The following is a 20,799-nucleotide window of genomic DNA, read 5'->3' as shown; positions in this document are numbered from 1 at the left end:
TGTATGATCGGAAGTTTGAATCATGATTGCAGTATACCAACAGTGCCAGTCAAGTATTTTTGAGGCAGGCATAAGAAATGTAATTTGTAGAGATGTGTGTTTGTACAATAATAATCTTATGATAAAAACTGTCAAAATCTATTTTAATCACCTATTGAATTTAATTATAAAGCAGGAAAAAGTTAAAACTACACAAGGGGTATGTACATTTTAACTAACCACGGTACTGTAAATGTGACACCAGAGGAATATTCGTTAGATTTAAATACGTATATAACCAGTAGAAACACCTAATTTCCATCATTGTGTTATAGTACTTGCTCATACCAGCCAATTAATAATAGTATCCCCAGCTTCATCACACACATCGATGTCAAAAAGAGTTGGGATCTCCAACTGGGTCAAAGTCATATTATATGGCTAATTATTACATAATAAGTCAGTGTGACCAGTGTGTGTTGTGATGGTCTTAGACATGGTGGATTTGGGACATTCTCTGTGAATAATGTCTGTGTGCATATGAGCCATGTGAGCATGGAGCCGGACCAGAGAGTAACACAAGGCCTGGAATTCCACTGAGCCTGTGGTGTCTGTGTGGCAGACAACAAAGAATCCATCTGGCCTCCACCAAAGGATGCGCTAGTGTGAGTAATCGCTGCCATTCCCGAGACCATGGGTTTCTCTTCACAAGCTCACAACCGAGAGTGTTAGACCATTGTGAGGGTGGTTGGCGTTGAGGAGACAGACACACACCCACATCCATTCAATACAATGTAATTGCATCTGAAACAATAAGACTTGGTGCCCAGACTTCAGTGATAAGCTCCCAAGGATCAGGAGGTTTATCTGGGAGCAGCTGGATCAGGAGGTTTATCTGGGAGCAGCTGGATCAGGAGCTCCCCAAGACCAGGAGGTTTATCTGGGAGCAGCTGGGAGAAGGCTGCTGGGGGAGTTCAAAGGTCATCCTACAGGATATTGGATGGGAGAGAGCAGGGTCGTATCCCCACATAGCCATGCCGCCATCGCCATTTAATCTCCTCTAAACACTACCCAGGCATAACCAGCCATCCCGCTATGCACTGCTGAGCACTGAAATGCTCCTCACACATTCATAATGCATTGGCATTGCCAGAAATATACATATAACAACTTCAGCATGAAAAACACCATCTCAAGTGTCTCAATCTCAAATGTCAAAATTGAAATGAACTGAAACACTTAGCTATTCACCAATAGTGTCTGATGGGGGATTTAACTTAAAATTCATAGGGATTAATGCTGTCAGCATTGGCCATTATAGGCCTATTAATGCAACAGGGAGGTGTAAAGCGGTCTAAGCTGTCCCTCAACACCATCCCACAGCCTGCCAAGTCTATTACCCATGCCCCCACTTCCCCACCCCCACCCCCACCCGGCTGCGTTGCGTGCCCCCCTCTGATTACAATCTCCGGGGCCTGACGGCACGCACACACCTGCCCAGACAGACAGCCACGTTCCCCAAGTCGGCTGCCCGGAGCTCATTACTGCAACGCAACTGTAGGGCTTAGTGTCAGTGGGGGCATGCGTGACAGGGGAGACGAGACGGCGTGCCTGGCTTGCCGCTCGTGTCCTTGTGTCAGCGCGTGCACAGCTGGGTATTCCTCTGCTCCAAGCATGTACAACTCAAACTACGGACGTTTTGGAGAAAGTTATGCGTGGCGGCTTCGGTGGGGCGTCTTGGAAATGCTAGGGGTGTGTGTGTGTCTGTGTGAAACACGCGTGTGACATTTCTCTGGCTCCACAGTGAACACAGGTGTCTGTTCGGCTCAGTCGAGCTAATGGATTACCAGCTGCTGCCAGATTATCAGCCACTCAAGCCACATATTACACTCATTCTGATAAGACAGCTGGATATCACAGGCGGTGCATGAGTATACTACATGCACATCTCCCACCCACTCACATGAAGCGACCGTATTCAGAATAAAACATCCTAAATGAATCGCCTACAACAGTAACAAAGGATAGTTGACAAAAAGCTTATTGAAACCCACACAGAGAAAAACCAGCAGCTTAGCTAGGAAGCTGCAACGGTATCATAATGATTGTGTTTGGATTACATACTACACAGTGCTTAGGTTCTTAGTCCCCAGTCTCTAGAGTGCTATCGAATGACAGGAATACACACACACTGTTCCCCCTCTGCATCGTACCCTCTCCCTCATTCCCTCTTCCTCCCCCTCACGTTCCCTCGCTCTTCCTCACACTCCCCACCTCTCATTCCCTCTCTCAGGCCGTTGAGAAAGAGTGATCTCATGGTCATCTCTGCTCTCCGTCACACTGCTAATCAGCCGCAGCCATTTCATTTGGCTCAGTAATGAAAGCAATCCCAGGGCCTTTCACTCCAGCACACCCCAAATAATGAGCCCGGCCTTACTGTCCTTCTTGCCTCACCCCCTCCTCACCCGCTTCTCCCCCCTGCGACCTAATGGCTGGGGAAGAGCCTGCGTCTACTGTAGGAGGCACGCCCACGCTGAGAGGCCTTTTCTGTGTTCCACTCAGAGTTCTGAAAATGTCTTTTCTCCTGGTAGTTCCAGCACTGACTGTGCCCCAATTGCAAAAAAAACCTGAGCGTTGCTCAGTGTGAATGTGTTTTTCTGAGAATATCTACAAAAAAGCCAAATAGGACGCAGAAGCATGCAAACAGTATAGACATATTAATGCTGTGGAGGGAAGAATGTTGCACTCAGAACAGAAGACACCACATCAGATAAGAACGAGGATCCACCAAAACTTCCACGCCGCACTTTAATAAATCCTTTACTGTTTTTACCACAGGTGAAATGCCTCAACACAGCAGGTAAATAAGACATGTTCTATCCATACTGATTAATAGAGACTACGACAATTACACTGATTATTGTGGCCCAGGCCATACAGATCATCATTAACCCTTTACACACCTGACCACTGTGATTTGGCCATTCAAGTAGCTGTGTAAACCTTTGGCTTTCCATCAAAAATTATCGTGGTCCACTATAAAGCACTGCAACCAGGCAGCGATGGGGTCCAGACCAACAGATCATATATATAACACAGCAACAGTAGTACAAATCAGACACAGCTCTGTGGCTGCTGCTACAGCTCCTGCTACAATACTGTCAACATAGAGCAGTGACACACAGGTTCAGTCAACAGTAGAATAAAACCAACAGGACAGGCTAATTAGGCCTAAAATAGTCAAATTAAACGTGTGGTCCAGACGTGGGATTCCGTGAGAAGAACCTAGTTTCCATTGAAAGTGAACCAGTTTGTGTGAGAAGAACCTAGTTTCCCCAGGAGACTTCAACCCAGTTGGTGTGAGTGGAACATATTTTCCCTGGAGATGGAGAACCGGTTGGGGTGAGAAGAGAATATTTTCCCTTGAGGCTGGGAATAGTGCAGCAGTACAGGCAGCAACACAAGCTCAGCGGGAAACTTATCATGTAAAAGGTTGTCAGTTAAAATCCCTGGTGGGCTACAGAGAAAAGGCGCCGGCACAGTCTTGAGTATTGCATTTTGTGTGAATCTGCTCCCAGATCTGAGAGAGTTGAAACCATAGGAACAAAAGTTTCTATACTGATAAGCTACTGGATGTGGAATCCTTAAACAAACAGTCCAGTCCAAGAGGAGCACATGTGGCCTCCAATTGGCTAAATCTCTTTGACATTCAATAAATCAAAAGTCAGTGTCCAATCACGATGTGACCCAGGATTGCAGGAAAAGGGTCCCGAGCCAATCACAGGGTCTGCACAAGCACAGGGAAGAGCAGAGACAGGTGTTCGGCTCCTCTGATTGGTAGCTTGTGCGTGGTATAGAAATGGATGACCTCCGGGATGGTGTCAAAGGGCAGGCTGTTCTGCCCCAGGACGTACTTCCCATCCTTACACTGGCTGAACTTCATGTGCATGAAGCCTTGGCAGCTCCTGGAAGATGACAGCAGGGGACAGGGGGGAAAGAGTCATGGACCCAATCATATCACATAATGACACACTTGGAAGTGACAGGTCTGAAATACAGCCTACTTACTACCGGCATTTTATGAGGTATTTCTCACCAAGATTTAACACCATATCATCATATATGACTAGAAAAGAGAGAGAGAAGGCAGAGTGACAGTGGAAATGATTGATGTAGTGGCAAAAACAAAGATGATTAGATGAAGGGACGAGAGGGAGAGATAGTTTTAGCGGTAGAGCAGCGCTGCACCTCCCCTTTAAGAGTAAGCAGCCTTTCAAGATGTATGCCTAATTATAGAAGGCAGACTGTAAGACAAGGACTCTAATTGGCAAGCTATGTCTGATCACTATCACAGTTAGCAAAATCAACGTTAAATTCTAGGAAAATCTGTTTTTAACAACAAGCAGACTTAGCATTGCTACACTGGAATGAAAGCTATATTTATTATTTTATCAAACAACCACAGGTTGTAATAGTAAACTGTCCCGTGAAGAGACATGGTTGGTCTGTTTATCTGTCTCATCCATATTCATATTGTCATGGCGCTGGGCTATCTGTCAGTGTGCTTCCATGCTGATTCACTCTGCTAACTGCTGCTGTTGCTTTGATTCCATCTCCATTCAACTACCTCTGGCACTTCTCCCTCACAACCATTCACAGAATGAACTGACAGGCTCTTTGTAAAGATCAAACCAGCCCTGCTCACAGAGCCCTGGCCCTCCTAGTGTGAGACAAGGGCCACATACTGTAGCGTTGCAGCATTACACGCTGTTAACATCTGAGGGTGTGTGTTCGTGTGGTGTCTGCGTGTCCTTGAAAATGAGAACCTCAGTTACACAAGGGTGTGCGTTTGTGGGTGTGTGTCTCTGTGTGTGAGAGCGTCTCTGTGTGTGGCTCACAGAAGGTGATTCATATTCATTAGTGATTGTAGAGCAGCTGAAGGGGAGCTGAAGTGTGCTCTACCTACCTGATTACCACTCAGAGAGAGAAGTAGGGCCGGGAGAATAAAGGGGGAGTCAGAGTGAGGGGGGGGTGGGGAACACGATGGAGAAGGGGGTCATGGATCAAGCTAGTAATTAGATAGAAGATATCTGACCAGAATCAGTAAAATGTGTCATAAAGGAGTAGATAGGGAAGCACTATGCCAATGATCATCAGATCCGTTGAGGATGGAGAGAAGAGAGGAGTGACAAGGGAGGAGAGGAGGGAGGAGACGGACACCGATGGGTTGAGGGAGGAAGAGGAGAGAAGGGAGGAGAGAGAAACGTCAGATGGGGCGACGGAGGAGGAGAGAAGGGAAGGAGAGAATGGACAGATCGGGTGAGGAAAGAAAGGAGGGGGAGAGAAGAAACAGATGGGGTGAGGAACAGGAGGAGACGAGGGATGAGGAAAGGAGAGAAAAGACAGATGGGGTGAGGGACAAGAGGAGACAAGGGAGGAGACGGGGGAGAAGAAACAGATGGAAGTCGACAGAGAATCTGTGTGTGGGGGGGGGGATCAGTAGTAAAGGAGACTGCCAACACACTCTACACACAGGAGAACAGTCACAGTATTGTAGCGGCAGCTCAGTTGGACTAATATCATTCCGTAAGTGTATTAGCAACTACTTGAGGATTCAGAGTGCAAGGTGAACCGGCTGATTGTGGTGTTACCGTAATGAGAGGGAGTAGTCGTTACGGCTGGTCTGGCTGTTCCTCACCAGGTAGCTACACTCCTTACACAGGGTCAGGAGAGATTCGGCCTCGGAGCGTGACAAGGTCCCGTGGTACCACCTGACCAACACAGGGACATGACAACTGCAGCTCATGGTTCAGGGATATAGGTACAGGTGATAATAAAGTAGGGTGCTCTTATTTTACCGTCGGGAGCGTCGGAAAGAGTGAAAAGGTGCCATGTAATGTGAAATGTCCACCCTCTGGGTTTTTTTCCCTCACTGAGTAGCATTGTAGGTTTTTTACAGAGCAGATGGCAGAGGGGTGAGATCACGCTCTATTTAAACCACAACAAGAGTGGCTCTGGGCTCTTATAGGAGCCTTTAGGAAGCCAATGACAGAATAACAGACCACCCACACATTCTGTGTCCTCAATTCATGTCCATGGCATTGTTTACACATATACATACTGCTTTATTCTAATCTTTGGTCATCTCTGCAGTATTACCATGTAGACAGAGGAAAAGAAAAAAAGGGTGAAAGAGCACTTCAGAAGAGAGCTCAGTACGTACACTTGTTTCTCTAGGGGCAGGGTGGGGTCTACCCTCTCCCCCGTCATGTTGGGAGGATCAGAGCAGGGCATCCGAAACTTCATGCCCCCTCCGCCCAGGGGACTGGACCGGGGCGGACGCAGATGCTCGGTGGTGGACTGGTTCCACTCAGCGCCGTCAAACTGCACTGCAAACCCAGAGAGAGGGAGGAGACATATATAGTGAGGGGGAGGAACAATGAGTCAGAGTTCATCCTTAAAAGCAGAAAACTCTAGCAAGGTCTGGGAGGACAGAGAAGATACTGTTGTCGGTGCAGAGGGGAAAAGCTTCAGCATGCCATAGCACAGAGGAGTGACAGTGGTTCTGCTAAAGAGGAACACAGAGGAGAGACAGTGGTTCTGCTAAAGAGGAACACAGAGGAGAGACAGGGTTTCTGCTAAAGAGGAACACAGAGGAGAGACAGGGTTTCTGCTAAAGAGGAACACAGAGGAGAGACAGGGTTTCTGCTAAAGAGGAACACAGAGGAGAGACAGGGTTTCTGATAAAGAGGAACACAGAGGAGAGACAGGGTTTCTGATAAAGAGGAACACAGAGGAGAGACAGGGTTTCTGATAAAGAGGAACACAGAGGAGAGACAGGGTTTCTGCTAAAGAGGAACATAGACCATAGCTGTGATTTGGTGTAATATCATCTTGATCATTGTTGCCATCCAGTGGCTGCCTAGAAGCTGCTACTGGGCAGATGTGGAAGGTGACCTATGACTGGGAGACATGGCACAGGGGGTTTATGGGTAGTGGCGGGTGTCTTGCCCCGAAGGCCTTTCATGCTGTGTAGAAGGACACATTCAGAGCCATGTGGGGAGAACCAGGGCTACATGGTGTGTAGAAGGACACATTCAGAGCCATGTGGGGAGAACCAGGGCTACATGGTGTGTAGAAGGACACATTCAGAGCCATGTGGGGAGAACCAGGGCTACATGGTGTGTAGAAGGACACATTCAGAGCCACGTGGGGAGAACCAGGGCTACATGGTGTGGGGTTGATAGGTTACTTGACCCGGTGATGAAAGCAGGCGGGAACACATGCAGATGCAGGACACCTGGGGCATCATGGGTGAGGGGGGTCTGGCTGGGGGTCGTGTGGGGTCAGGGAAGGGGTTTGGGGGTCTACTTGTCCTGGGTGAGAGGTCACCTTGCTCTCTGAGGGAGGGGGTGGGCTCCTCCTCCAGCTGTTGGCCCACTGGAGGGGGCCAAGGCAGCTCAGCCAACTCTGACCTGATCTCTACATGGCCAGAGAGAACAGACAGGAGACATGGAGACGGGTTTGAGAAGGGAGAGAGAAAAACAGACAGAAGAAGACATGGAGATGGTTTGGGGACAGGAAGATCATATAGACAACATGAATGTCTTGGTGGAAACAGGGTGGGAAATTAAAATGGAGACCGATGAAATATGGAGTCAAGTCAACGGTACAGAGTCCAGTAGATGATGGTTAACAATGAGGAAAGGACAGGCCGCTCAGAGAGGCAGGAGCAGACCAAAATAGCCCATTAAAAACAAAGCACGCGCACACACGCAGGCACACACACACACACACTTCACAAAGCCCCTCTTACACACCACACAGTGAAACAGGATTACAAAACAAATGAAGGAAAAGGGGGGCTGACATCTTAATGATCTGACAAAACCAAAGCCCCCCTGGGTGTGTGACATCAAAGGGCAGCTGAACGGGGCATTAGGAGAGAGACCCTGGCGCTGCTGTACATACATCTCTCTCTCTGAGCCCTCGTTGCCTCATTCTCTCTCTCGCCCTGGTTAATTATTGAGCAGGCAGATACACTCCGCCACTTTCCCTGGCTCTTTGTGAATTATTGATGCATGCTGCAGTACAATGGCCCCATCTGGAGTATACCCCCCCCCCAACCGGGCAGAAGCCATGATTAAAGTGTGACCCAGCCCCCCAACATCACCCCTCCACAGTCACACTTCTCCTGGCTGCCTCCCATCTCCACCTCTCCCTCGCTCCATGAATGACAGTAGGAGCAACGGGAGAGAGTGGGGAAAGAAAAGAGAACAGAAGTGAGGAAGGGTTCAAATGAAAGGAGAGAATGAACTAGATTATCATACTTTAGGGGTTGTGTGGACATTTTTTGGAGCGGGTTTTGTGTTTAAGAGTTCAGCTTAACATGTCACAGCTAATGGAAAATTCCAAGAGTATTCCTACGGCGCTTGGCGAGACTTCCAGACAGTATTCAACACAGTGGCTGTACAGTACGGTACATCACATTACAGCACAGCATTAAACACAGGGGCCATACATTACATTTATTACAGTACAATACACTATATTACACTACAGCACATTTCCAGCATGGGCTTAGAAACCAGCTGCACAAGCAGGAAGATGGTATGTGTGTGTTATGTTCATATTTCATGATTCCACAGTTGCAGCTATTTGAGGAAGCGTCCAGTATAAATGTTTGTCTGTCTGTCTGTCTGTCTGTCTGTCTGTCTGTGTTTGGTCATTCTGTGTTTCAGTGCGCCACATTAGCCTTCATCAGCAAGACAATCAATCAAATGTATTTCTAAAGCCCTTTTTACAACAGCAGTTGTCACAAAGTGCTTTTACAGAAACACCCGGCCTTAAACCCCAAAGAGCAAACAACAGTAGTGTTGAATTTCAGTGGCTAGGAAAAACTCCCTATGAAGGCCGAATTTTAGGAAGAAACCTAGAGAGGACCCAGGCTCAGAGGGGTGACCAGTCCTTTTCTGGCTGTGCCGGGTGAGATATTAAGAGTCCAACTGGAATAATTAATAAATGTCTATTTCAATTTAGACTAGGTCACAAGTATGACCAGATGGACAAGGACAGGGACAGCAACGGACCCCCCAAACCAGGTACTCTGCAGGTGTGGACCAGGACCTCATGCCCTCCTAAAGTTTAAAACAGGAGGAGACTGGGAAAATACAGAAAATGCATTCCTCATATCAACAAGGATTTATAGTGGAGAAGGAGAACTTAGTGGGGAAGTAGAACTGACCCAATCCCCCAGCACAATAGTATAGCAGCATAAGACCTTGGAACTGAGATGGGGGGGTCCGGCGACACTGTGGCCCCGAACAGGCAGGAACTCAATCCACCCACATTGCCAGGCATCAACCACCAATAACTAATGTAATTTCCTGGGTTACATATTTACTGCTGAAATGTGTTCTACTACAATAAAAGTAGGCTTAGCTTCCAGATACAACTGACATCTGACCACATCTCTTGGGAGTTATTTGCCTTTCTCCCCGGGCAGTGGCAGCTCCAGGATGGGGAAGAAGCACAGCCAAGAATAAGCCCAGATCCCCTGTTAGCACCCCTATAAAATAAAATGAATAATGTTCTCAAGAAAAGGCTCCAACTGCTCAGCAAGCCAACACAGGCTATATGACAGTAGTGTCTCTTCAGAGAGTGGATTACATTAATGTAGTCCTGGCAACCAGATAGGTATATTTTATCTAGGGACAGAGAGTTGTTTTGGAAAGGACCCCTCCAGAGCGTATGCCAGTGCTCTGTTGAAAGGCCCATGGGCTTAGTTTTAAAGTGTTTCACCTTCACTACACATTTCACCAGCTGCCAATTCTGCCTCTGAGAGAATCTGGGGGCTTGAAGTTTGCAAGTGGTTTCAGCACTTCTCTTTGACTTCATTGTAGTATTCAGCGAGCTAGTGCCTGAATTTTTGTAGGCAAAACCTTGCTGTCACAGTGATGGCCTCAGAACGGGATTCATAACGATTAAAGGTTTGACTAATTTGGCACTGGACTAATGGAAGGCTCTTCTTCAGTAGTGGTATTGCTTGGTTTCATGTAAACCCAGACACTTTTTAAGGACATTATTGATATAGAACTATGTGGTGGTGAAGGCCACATTCTCCCTGTGGTCATAACTGCATGTGCACAGATACAATTCATAGATTTCCAGCACTGATATGCAATGGTCAGGTTACCCACTGGCACAATGGATTTGACGGTCTTAAAATGTATGGCACAATGGATTTGACGGTCTTAACATTTCTTTAGGTTGAAATGTTAATGATAATTTAATTTAAGTTTTATATTTAGGAGTGCAGGACCATGAATGTGTCTAAAAAGGAAAAAATAGGATCTGGGCACCTGTACATACAATTGTTTAAAAAGCAATAGAGCTAAATATTTTCATTATTTTTTCCATAGTCTTGGAAATCTTTATCAATGGTCGCAATCATTTTGAAGATTTCGGTTTTACTAAAACCTACATAGTCCACACAGTAGACACAAAGAACCTGACAGAGCTGAAATGGGTTCATTGATAACAGATAAAACAAATAGACGGCTTGGCTTGAATCAGAACCATACTGCTTATTCCATGAGCCAACAATAAAGGGGATGTATTTCACTATTATCTTTAAGCAATCCATTTTACTTGTTCAGTCAGGACAAAAATGACTGTACAGTCTCAAAGCTTATAAACTAAGTAAATAAATGGAATTTTATTTCCAACAATCAAAACACATTCAGAAATAAAGCAATTGGATAAGTCCTACCGCACCTCTTCGCAAAACACAATTATGGAGACATCTGCTTTCTAACAAGCCCAGCTCACCAGGTCGAGACCTTCTGCAGGGCACAACTGAGCTCTAATGGCAGCCAATTAACACCTTGCATGAGCGTAAAACACTTTCTTTTAAACCCTCAAATGTATCTGATAAATTGACATAGAATACCTTTTCATTTATAGCAACGACCTGGGAGACAGTTACAGAATGGGGGGGGGGGGGGGGGGGTGAATGAGTCCGCACGAACGCTGGGGATTATTAGATGGTCACGGATGGTAACAAGAGATGATGAGGGCCATGACACTGTCTACATTATGGGACTAAGGACACTCAACACACGGGTCTATCACCAACCGCTGCCCTAGGGAATCATATATATATATATATATATAAAAAAAAATAAAGACATGGCATGGGAAATCACGGACAGAACGTCCAAAGTGTGTTTCTGTGTTTGACCTTCTGTATTTTTAGGTCAGCCCAATTGCTTTTCCTTCCACTGTCTCTCTAGGATGTGGTATCTTGTGCACTGCTGCCCAGCACCCCTCCACCTCCCAGCCCTCCACCATCTCCTCTAAGTGGGGCATCATCTCTCCCTCCACTGAGTCTCTCCTCCCTTCCATCTCGCTCAGCATCCCATCCGGCTCACTCGAGGGAACACGGCAGGACCGCCAAGGACATGTCTTTTCATTAACGTCAGTAATGCCTGGCGTGGAGCGAAGACGGAGAGAGGAAGAGAGAGCGATGGAAGAGTGTCTTCACGATAGATCCTGTACATAGACGGAGAAGCTAGTCGGGAGACCCCCAGGGTCTGTTTAAAGTGAACCAACAGACACTATGGCCCTGGTGACAGAAATCTCATTATTGCAGACGTTCGCGCACGCGCAGTCCTTAACGATACTTTGTAATATTTCAACCGATGTAATATTTCGCAAGAGTATGAGATAAGAATAATCTAGACCTAATGGACAGACAGACAGCAGCTCTCCTTGACTAACAACACAGAGATTAAACCAATGCTGTGTACCTAACACCCCTCATCTACCAGTTAGTCAGGGTGTGTGAGAGTAATGAGCCGGTCCATTACATTAGCTCACAAACGTTGCATGTCCACAGGGCTATCTGACCCTCCCTCACCGTTAAGTCTTCAATGACTCCATGTCCCACCACCAAAGGATATGGACAGCAGTTAACTAGCAAATTATTGATTGTGCCAAAAAAAAAAAAAACATGCAAACAAGCACAAAAAATATAATAATTCATAATTAGGTCTACAGAAAGCATTGTGTGTGTGTGTGTGTGTGTGTGTGTGTGTGGTAGCACATTCATAGGGTGAGAGCTGCTGAAGGATTGTTGCCTCTGTCCCTGTCCCCCAGGGGTGTAGAATTAGGGGGGGACGGGGGGTCATGAGCCCCACCAAAATTATAGACAGGTCAATGTAACCCCCCCAGCAAAAGAGGGAAAAACCTGGGAGACATTGACCGTGACCCTCCCCACCCTCAATGTACAATAAAAACCTACGGCGATGTGGTCCCCTACGCCCCTGCTGTGGGTTATCAGGCTGCCTGCATGTTACCTCAACGGGATGGTAGGACAGCACTCACAGCCCTAACACCAATGATGGGGGGGGCATCACGACTGAATGTCTCAACCCCCCCCCACCCCATCTCCCACCCCGCCAGCGTCATCATTTGTCTTATGCCTCCCCCCCTTTGCTTACGCTCTCCAAACATATAACTAACTCCCCTCTCAGCATGACTTCAACTGCCCCCCAAAGCTACCCCCCCCCCCCCATGTGACTGGGAATATGGATTCAATGTGTGAATGGAGGTAAAGTGTTTTTGTTCTGCACGGACCGGGTGACATGTAGCTGACTGACAGTAGTGAAAACAACAGGGGCCAGAAAATCACCAGTGGACTGTTTCTCCTCTGGTTCCTTCTCCAACAGATATGGTAACAGAGAGAACATTTAGAAGAGAGGGGGCTGGGTTTCAAACCTTACACTTTCTAAAAGGGTCGCTCACCCCACAGATGTAATCATGCTGAAGTTATGGTGTCTACTTAATGTCTGCAAGCTAATGTGATTTCAGCAAGTCTGAGTGCGTGTGTGTCTGGGGGTGTGTGTGTGTGTGTGTGTGTGTGTCTCGTGTGCTGCTGTAGCAATTCGGATGACCACTGTTTTATTAGCACTGGATCAGTCATGCACACAGAAGCATGTAATTAACAGAGAAGTGAGGGGGAGGAGAAAGCCTGTTGATTTACTCTCCTGTCACTTTGACCTCCTGACTCTGAGACACAGCTCAATTAAGTAGGTTGGCCCAACCATATAGTACAGTGATCTGCCTAGTGCCAGCCTGTGACTTGCACACACTAAAACACCTGGTGCCTGTTATTGTTAAGATGAAGTTGTGTTGGATACAGTCTAGTTTAGCGGTGTTGTTGTCCCACCTGGAAGGGTGCGAGGCCATCTGCCATTCGCTGCTCCGTCTACCTCTCTACATATCTAACTGGTCTCTGCCAAACTTGAAAACATAACAATATTAGTTTAAAAAAAAATATATATTATATATATATTTATATTAAATAAGTCACACACATCATCCAGCCTTTTACTGAGGCGGATCATGTTAAGTGTTTGCAATGGACTGAGTGTATGAGCGGTTATTTTTACATGTGTGTGCAATGGACTGAGAGTGTGAGGTCCTTCTAGGTGTGTAGTAGGGTGAGAGTAAGAAGTGCCAGACAGCGACAGGTCAGCCTGATGGTTGAGGATGAGACGGAGGTCATCCGTCAGACAGTCGGTCAGTCATATAGTCAGTGATTCAGTACCTGCAAACGCTTTAGAGATGTTGTCCTTCTTCCACTCCCAGGGCTGGTCGTACTCATCGGCTGGCCGCTCGTCATCCCGAGGCAGCCGGCTCTCCCTGCCTTCCTCCAGGGCGTCTCCGTACCCGAGCCCCACACCCAGTGGCCGTCCCCGCTCTGCCTCATACGGGGTGTCATAGAGCTGCACCTCACCCCGCACCCGAGCTGCTCCCGGTCCACGCTGCAGCTCTGTTAGGACACAATCCCGTTCCTTACCGCAGTGAGGTAGAGAGTGGAAATATTCCAAATCGTTTTTCAAACAGACCACACGCGGCACGTGCGATTTCAAGGTCAGACTCCGGGATCCAGCAGTTTGTGATGTCGAAGAAAATAAACGAAACACAACGTTCCTCAAACATGAATGAAATTGCATCTCTAACGGCAAATAATATGAGATGCTGGTTGAGCAACAACATGAGTTTAATTTTAGTGGGAGGGGGGGGGGATCATGTTTGCACAGCTTGCTGGAGGCCCAACGTGTCATATTGAGAGGTTTAACTAAGCTCTGGGCTACACCCAGAGCTGTGGAGCACAGCAGCAATACTGTTCCTGCATCTCACAAACGCCATATTTACTAGAAACTCAATATGAATGATTAGAAGATTTGTGATCAGACTCACTGTGGAGTATACAAGAAAGAGGAGCATAGCATTTGGCCTTAGCAAGGAGTTTAGGAAGTCATGCAATAAAATTGTTCAGAGAATTGCACCTTCAAAAAGTTACAGGTGACCTTCAGCAAAATAGACATTTATTGATTGAAATAATATGCCTGAAGGCAGACTTGACTGAAACAAAAAGATTATCGATGAACCTCACTTCAATCAGCAGTCAGGGGCTGTCTTATTGATGCAGGTGAAGAAGCTCAATGCTTACAAAAAAAAAAAACAATAACATTGGATGTGAGGAAATGTTGTAACCCAGCTTGCTATAGAAGTGCAATGCAGTGAGAGGAAAAGAGTGTTGAACAGAATGGGTTGGTGAGAGGCAGAACAGCCAAACTTTAACCTTCAGACGACAGACATACTGCCTATTGGGCCTTTCTACCATCTCCATGGCGACAGAGGAGGCCCTGGGGACAAACCCTGAGGTGGGAGGAGGAGGATGGGTAAGTGTGGGGGGAGGGGGGGGGTTGATGTTAAGTCAGTGAGACAGAGGCAGTCTCTATGCCTGGCTACACTTCTGTACCTGTGCATGGAGCCTGTAGTGTCAGAGAGCAGTGAAAAGATAGAACCGATTAGAGGGGGGAGATGAAATCAGCCAAGGTGGAATGAGAAATGGATGGCAACATGATGGGAGAGAGAGCAGAGGCGAGAATTCAGAGAATGGAGCTTGAAGGAAATGAGGAATCTATTACGGCATGCAGATGAATGGCAGGTCAGCAGGTGACAGAACATATAACAGAGTTTGGCATTTATTCTCCAAAATGCTTTCAGGACCATCTATGATTATGTAAGGGCCACATCTGGCCAGAACACACTTTGTATAGGTCCCTGAATAAAACATCTAAAAGTAAAATGTAACGTACATTGATAATCTGTCTCCGGGATGGATAATAGCCACTTAATGTGTAATGATTTAGAGCGATACTTAGTTTCACCTACCGCCTTTATTTGTTTTTTTTAAAATAGCGCCCAGAGACGGCATAGGGCCTCGGACCTGGGCTAACAAGCTGAAATACTAGGAGCTTTTTTCATCCTAATTATGTGACTATAAACTGCTTCTGACTTGAATGAAGCCAGCAAAGACAACAGTCAAACACACACTAATACACACTGACTCGCCGACGGATTGCAGAGATACCCAGACTCCCCCGAGGGCAGCTAGGGGAGAATCCACAATCCTGATAGGAGAGGCGCTTCACTACACAAGTCTGACACACAGTGGTTGGGAAACTGAGATGTTACCACAAAAAAGCCAAATGAAAAATGATAGATCTGAACCACAGGATGGAGGGCAAAAATAATAGCAATATATTGTAAAGAGTGTCTTGGCAAAAGCCTGTGTTAGAACTCAGTCAGACAGCGAGGACACTGACATGGGGAAAGTCTCACTCCTGAAGGGGAGGCCTGGTCTGCAGAACTGTGTGTACTACAGATTCAAGATAACTAATCTACAAAGGCATGACCACCAACAGCAGACAAATGAGCTGAAGCATAAAGAGATCTGGAAATAACTTAGAAAACCAACACATGAACAGAGTCACTATGGGAGATGCGCCACAGTTACTAGCCCACTATATTTGATCCAAATCGAAAAAAGACCGATGAGGCAAGACTCACCTGTGATGACCCTCTGGGCCTCGTAAGGCTCCATGTAGCCATTGTTCTCACAGGGAACTGCTCCCAGATCAGTCTCTGGCCGGGGGTTCAGGTGAGCATCAAATGGATCTGAGTAGTCCGTGTCTCCCACTGCTGGGGCTGACGGAACCACCTGAGAGGATGTCAGGACCACTCATTAAGACACAGGTTGCTTAGTGTACTCATCATCAATCATGGAACGCAGACACACCATTAATCATCCATTGTCAGAATATAGCCCACCCTAATAGTTCAACAAAATGCACATTTGTATATTACAGAAATTAGACGACATCTGACGGCAAAACACAATGAGAAATGAACATTTCATAAACTGATTTAATTATTTGATTGCCAGAGGACCAGGCACGCAGAAGGTGTTTGGAGGAGAGCATTTGTTTCTTCGGAAACACTGGTCAGCTGGCTCACAGACAACTACAAAGGAAGCCATATGGTCGAACCTTAAGCGCGCGCGCGCACCTGCACACAATCAGTCAACCAACACATGTAATAAACCCCTGTTAGACACGCACAGACACAAATTCCATCCATTCCCTTGTTGATTCAGTAACAGGTTAATGAACGCCTGGGAACAAATCGGCAGTGTTAATGAGGGGATGGATATTCCAGAAATCCACACAGAGACTAATGAGGGCAGCCAGAGCGTGCATGCAGAGTCTGTTTTGATTAGACTACTTTTGGTCTGATATTTCAAGGAGGCTGTGTACTTTCAAATAATAAAAAAAGAGACAGACTCCAACACAACTGCAGGAAAGCTACCAGTCAATCCACTCATTAACTTAGTGAAAATGTTTGAGCTGTTTTGTTAACTGAATCCATGTACATTCCCCACCTCTACTGGCAAATGGTCCTTCTCTCAGTCTCTCTCTTTATCTCTCAATGAGATTCTGTGCATTCCTGGCCATTGCAGCTGTGCCTGGCTGTTCTTCTGCCAACACACACTCTACCCCTCCAGAATAAGACTTTGGGCCCAAAATGGTAAGACAAGTGTGGCAGCATACGGTCCTACTGACAAGGGCCGGCATGGCTTCATTCACCATGTGTTCACATGGAGGTCTCTCTCTGCGTGCCAAACCAAACGCCATTTATTATTTATAGCTGTACATAAACTCAGGGGACGGTGACACCCCATTCAACGAGTCATCCAGCAAATCAACAACGCTTCCTCCCATTACACATCTAGGCCAGACAATTTACGGCTACTTCTAACAGTGTGATGTACTGAAACATTCCTTATTTCTGACACATTACCAGTCACTCGCTTATGGTCTTAATAAGTGGCAAGCTCTTTGTAATGGAAATGTATGTTAATGTGGAACAGGAAAGATGTTACTCACAGGCTCTTGTTCCTCTAAGGAGATGGCACTCAGTAAGATCTTTGTTCGCCCCAGGTCCTGTGAATCCACCTTGATTAGGCGATGTTTGGGAGATACAATCTTCATATCCAGACTGTTGGTCTTCAGAGGAGAACCAAGCGCGGTGTGGGAGGAGTCCGAGGACCCAGAGTCGTTTCTGGCCCGATTCTCTGAGTCCTCATACGGATCCTCAAAGTCTAAGTTCTTCTGAGCCCGATAGGCTTTTAGTATCTCACTCTCTGTGTAGTCTGGTTTAGGTGGCTGAGGAGGCATCCTCCTGCTACCAAAACTCAAATAGTCTTTGAGCCACTTTGCCATTTGTCCTTTGCTCCCTCTGGCACTTGAGACTGGGTTGAAAGACAGGTTGCTGTTGAGGGGAAAGATGATGATTTAAATTGAACGTCTTGGTTGACCTGGGTTAAATTTTAGTCATAATGCAGAACTACAATATCTTTAAATCTTATGTTGATCAGCTCTTTGTAAAACGTTTCCCACTGGTCAAGGGATCACTGTGACACAGACGGAAAAGAAAAATGAAACCCTAGCCCCGACGACAGCTGGACTTTATTTACTATGAATGTCGTCTCAGGGAAACAATAAAGCACTCACTCTGAAGTGTGGACTTTGACCGAAAAGAGCAATTAAATTGTAAACCCATGCGAGAGTCTAACTAAATTCACTAATACTGAATCCACTAGGACACTTCGGAAGTAATGGATAAAAAAAAAGAGGAAAACCGTTGGTTTAGAAACCTGTTAGAACGCGGAGGCCAATTCAAATTCACATTTAACACAATAACTGTTCATCACCCTGACATTTCCAACAAATAATACTGCATTAGACTTTTGACTGACCCCTTTGCAATAACATGTCTAAAGGTAATTATTTAACACTTTTTAAAGGACATTATAGCCTACCTTATCAAAACGGTAGCCAATTCTAATATAAAACGCTAAAAACATCTGGACACTATAACATGTTCTTTTCATACTTGTGCTTTTTGGTAAGTGCACTATTTTACCGTCCACAACGATAATGTTTAAATAAACTACAACTTAAACAATTCGATTCATAATTACACTTGCATGTAAGTTCGACAGTTTTTAAAACCCGCTTTTCACAATTCCAGTTTTATTAGTGACTGTACAATGCGTTGCGCTGTGAAACAAACCTTCTGCTCCTCTATGCTACCAGTGAGTATCCGAAAGCTTTATTCCACGTTTCCTCATTTTGATCGTACAAAATGCAAAAGCAGAAAATCTTCTATGTAAAAAGGTTTTATAGGTAAATGTATGTAGAAGAAAAAAAAAATAACAGTCCGCTCCAAAACGAGGGAGAAGCACATGAGTCCCGCAATGAAACGAACGTGCGAGCAACTAGAACCAAACCACACGGTTAAAGGGGAGGGGTTCGGCCAATGCTTCCCTATGGATTTGACTATTTTCAGCCGACTTTAATAATGTAACATTCTACATAGACCACTGGTTACATATTATCCGAGTAATTGCTTAATGGAAAACAATTAGCCTGCGTCTAAAAAAACAACACAACCTATGTAGCATATACTCCATACAAATTAAATGAAAATATGGTTTAAAATACTCGAGGCTTTTCACACTTGACAAAATCAGTTAAATATAATCTGCGTTCTCCTCAACAAACCAATTTAGAAACCTGAAAGCTTTGCATAACTAATAATTCAAACTATTCACTCAAAAACATTTATTTTAGAGAGAACACAAACGAACAATGTGTTCAACAATAATCAACACTATCCCCAACAATATTATCTGTAGCACCATAAACCAGAATCATTAAAAATGTGACTTCAAGAATGCCTTGGTGCATGATGGTGCAAAATCCACAAATAACCACCTAATACACACTTTTTTCTTTTTAAAATATAGTATTTGTGGTCCATTGGATTCTGATCTAATGGGTGATACTGAACTGTTTGGCTGGGCCAGTAAAGACACTATAAATAAATGCCTCTCTACCGTGATCTCACTCCCTCCCTGGAGAGAGAAAAAAAGGATGAGGTCATAGCTAAGCAGAACCCCCCCACCCCCTAAATTACTTCTTCCAGACTAGTATGCCTGGCAGGAGGGACAGTGGGAAACAAAAGGGTGAAATAGAGCAAAAAAATTAATGAAAGGCATTTCCGGGTAATATGTTGTGTTTGCATTAATAACTAGACTTTTTCGCCACACCATAGACCAAAATCAAATATAGATTATAGTAAATTATAATCCCTGTGCATGGAAACACTTCTGATAATCATCAATGGACACAAGCAACAGCGTAATGCTTGACATCTATCGCCCTCTCTTGGTGATTTGAACAAAATGCATCTAAACACTGCTGTCTGCGAAGACTGCATTCTCACTAACGAAAGCTAGAGCCTCAAGAGACTGTACACAAATATTGAGTATGGATGGATAGTATTATATGTCCAATTCCAAACCATGTAACACGCACTTTTTAAGGTAGCAATGTATTGTGGGCAGACACATTTAAAGGTAAGGAAAGGATGTGGTGTATTTACTTGGCTCGAGGCACATAGCCTTAGATCGTTGAAAGCGACAATTATGGAAATTTAAATCATGACATTGTGATAGTCGTTTTAGCTAATGGTGGGTAACTTAAGTGTTGAACCATGTAGCAGAGCTTTTTAAATTAACTGCAGCAAATTATTGTTGGTAGCAGTTAGTGCTGCGTTCAGACTTGGGGTTAGAGCGTATTTAGGGTGGCAAATCTCTAATCATTGGTAAACCGCTGGTTCAAATCTCTAGCAGACAAGGTAAAAAATAAATAAATGAATCTGTTCACCCGAATTTCTCTAAAAAGTCACTCATTATAAAAACATATGAAATTATATTTTGGTCACATCGCACCCTAGTTCCACTTACAATCGTCCACTTCCCTCCAACTGCTATCGGGACTTGAATATTGCATACAATCGAGTTTTTGGCACAAATAACAAAACATACTCTTCCGTCTCTGAGTTTACGGAAAAAAATAACAAAAGGACAAGTTCGCTACTTCCGGGTTGAGCTTTAATCCCACCGCTATATTGCTTTGGTGTTAGGCTAAAACACATCTGAGAAGTCCCAAAGTTGGCCAAACCACTACAATAACTAGGCTAGCCTACAGGATTAACATTGCGGCAAGTCACTAAAGAAAAACTGCAATGCAGTGAAACATTTTTATCGCAATGAATCAGCATATGGAATTATTTCTAATAAACAATTATAGTTTTATATTTGAATATTTATCCTCAAGGGATAAATGACCACGTTTACACAAACATGTATAGCCTACGAAGCAAAGTCTGCCATCTACCACGTCAATCAAACCTTTATTCGGCTTCTTCCGCATAATGTGATAGGAGGATCTGAAAGAAAGGGCAGGTGCATTTGAAAGTCCTGAAGGGATCAGTGGTTTAGCCTACATTGCGGCGTTAGGCTACTCATGGGACAGAAACAAGCCAGTCCAAAAA

At 45.2% G+C, this 20,799-nt stretch overlaps 1 protein-coding gene across 2 annotated transcripts; it reads right to left on the bottom strand.

The window, feature by feature from the left end:
- Positions 1-2,769: 2,769 nt before the first annotated feature.
- On the bottom strand, positions 2,770-18,739 carry shdb (Src homology 2 domain containing transforming protein D, b). Of its 2 annotated transcripts, XM_029121346.2 has the most exons (8): positions 18,472-18,739; positions 17,283-17,667; positions 15,907-16,057; positions 13,592-13,816; positions 7,372-7,461; positions 6,203-6,368; positions 5,631-5,750; positions 2,770-3,944 (listed from the first exon to the last, which is right to left on the bottom strand). In XM_029121346.2, exons 2-8 carry the CDS (start codon positions 17,616-17,618, stop codon positions 3,758-3,760), a joined length of 1,275 nt encoding a protein of 424 aa, XP_028977179.2. In that variant the 5' UTR covers positions 17,619-17,667; positions 18,472-18,739; the 3' UTR covers positions 2,770-3,757. The 2 variants fall into 2 exon arrangements, with proteins under 2 accessions (XP_028977179.2, XP_010870032.2); XM_010871730.4 differs by lacking the exon at positions 7,372-7,461 and having other exon boundaries at positions 18,472-18,719.
- Between the last annotated feature and the right edge of the window lie 2,060 nt (positions 18,740-20,799).

This window comes from Esox lucius, chromosome 8 (genome assembly GCF_011004845.1).
Source record: "Esox lucius isolate fEsoLuc1 chromosome 8, fEsoLuc1.pri, whole genome shotgun sequence".
Lineage (NCBI taxonomy): Eukaryota > Metazoa > Chordata > Actinopteri > Esociformes > Esocidae > Esox > Esox lucius.
The sequence above is the reverse complement of the archived record's forward strand: the minus strand, read 5'-3'. Positions and strand labels throughout refer to the sequence as shown.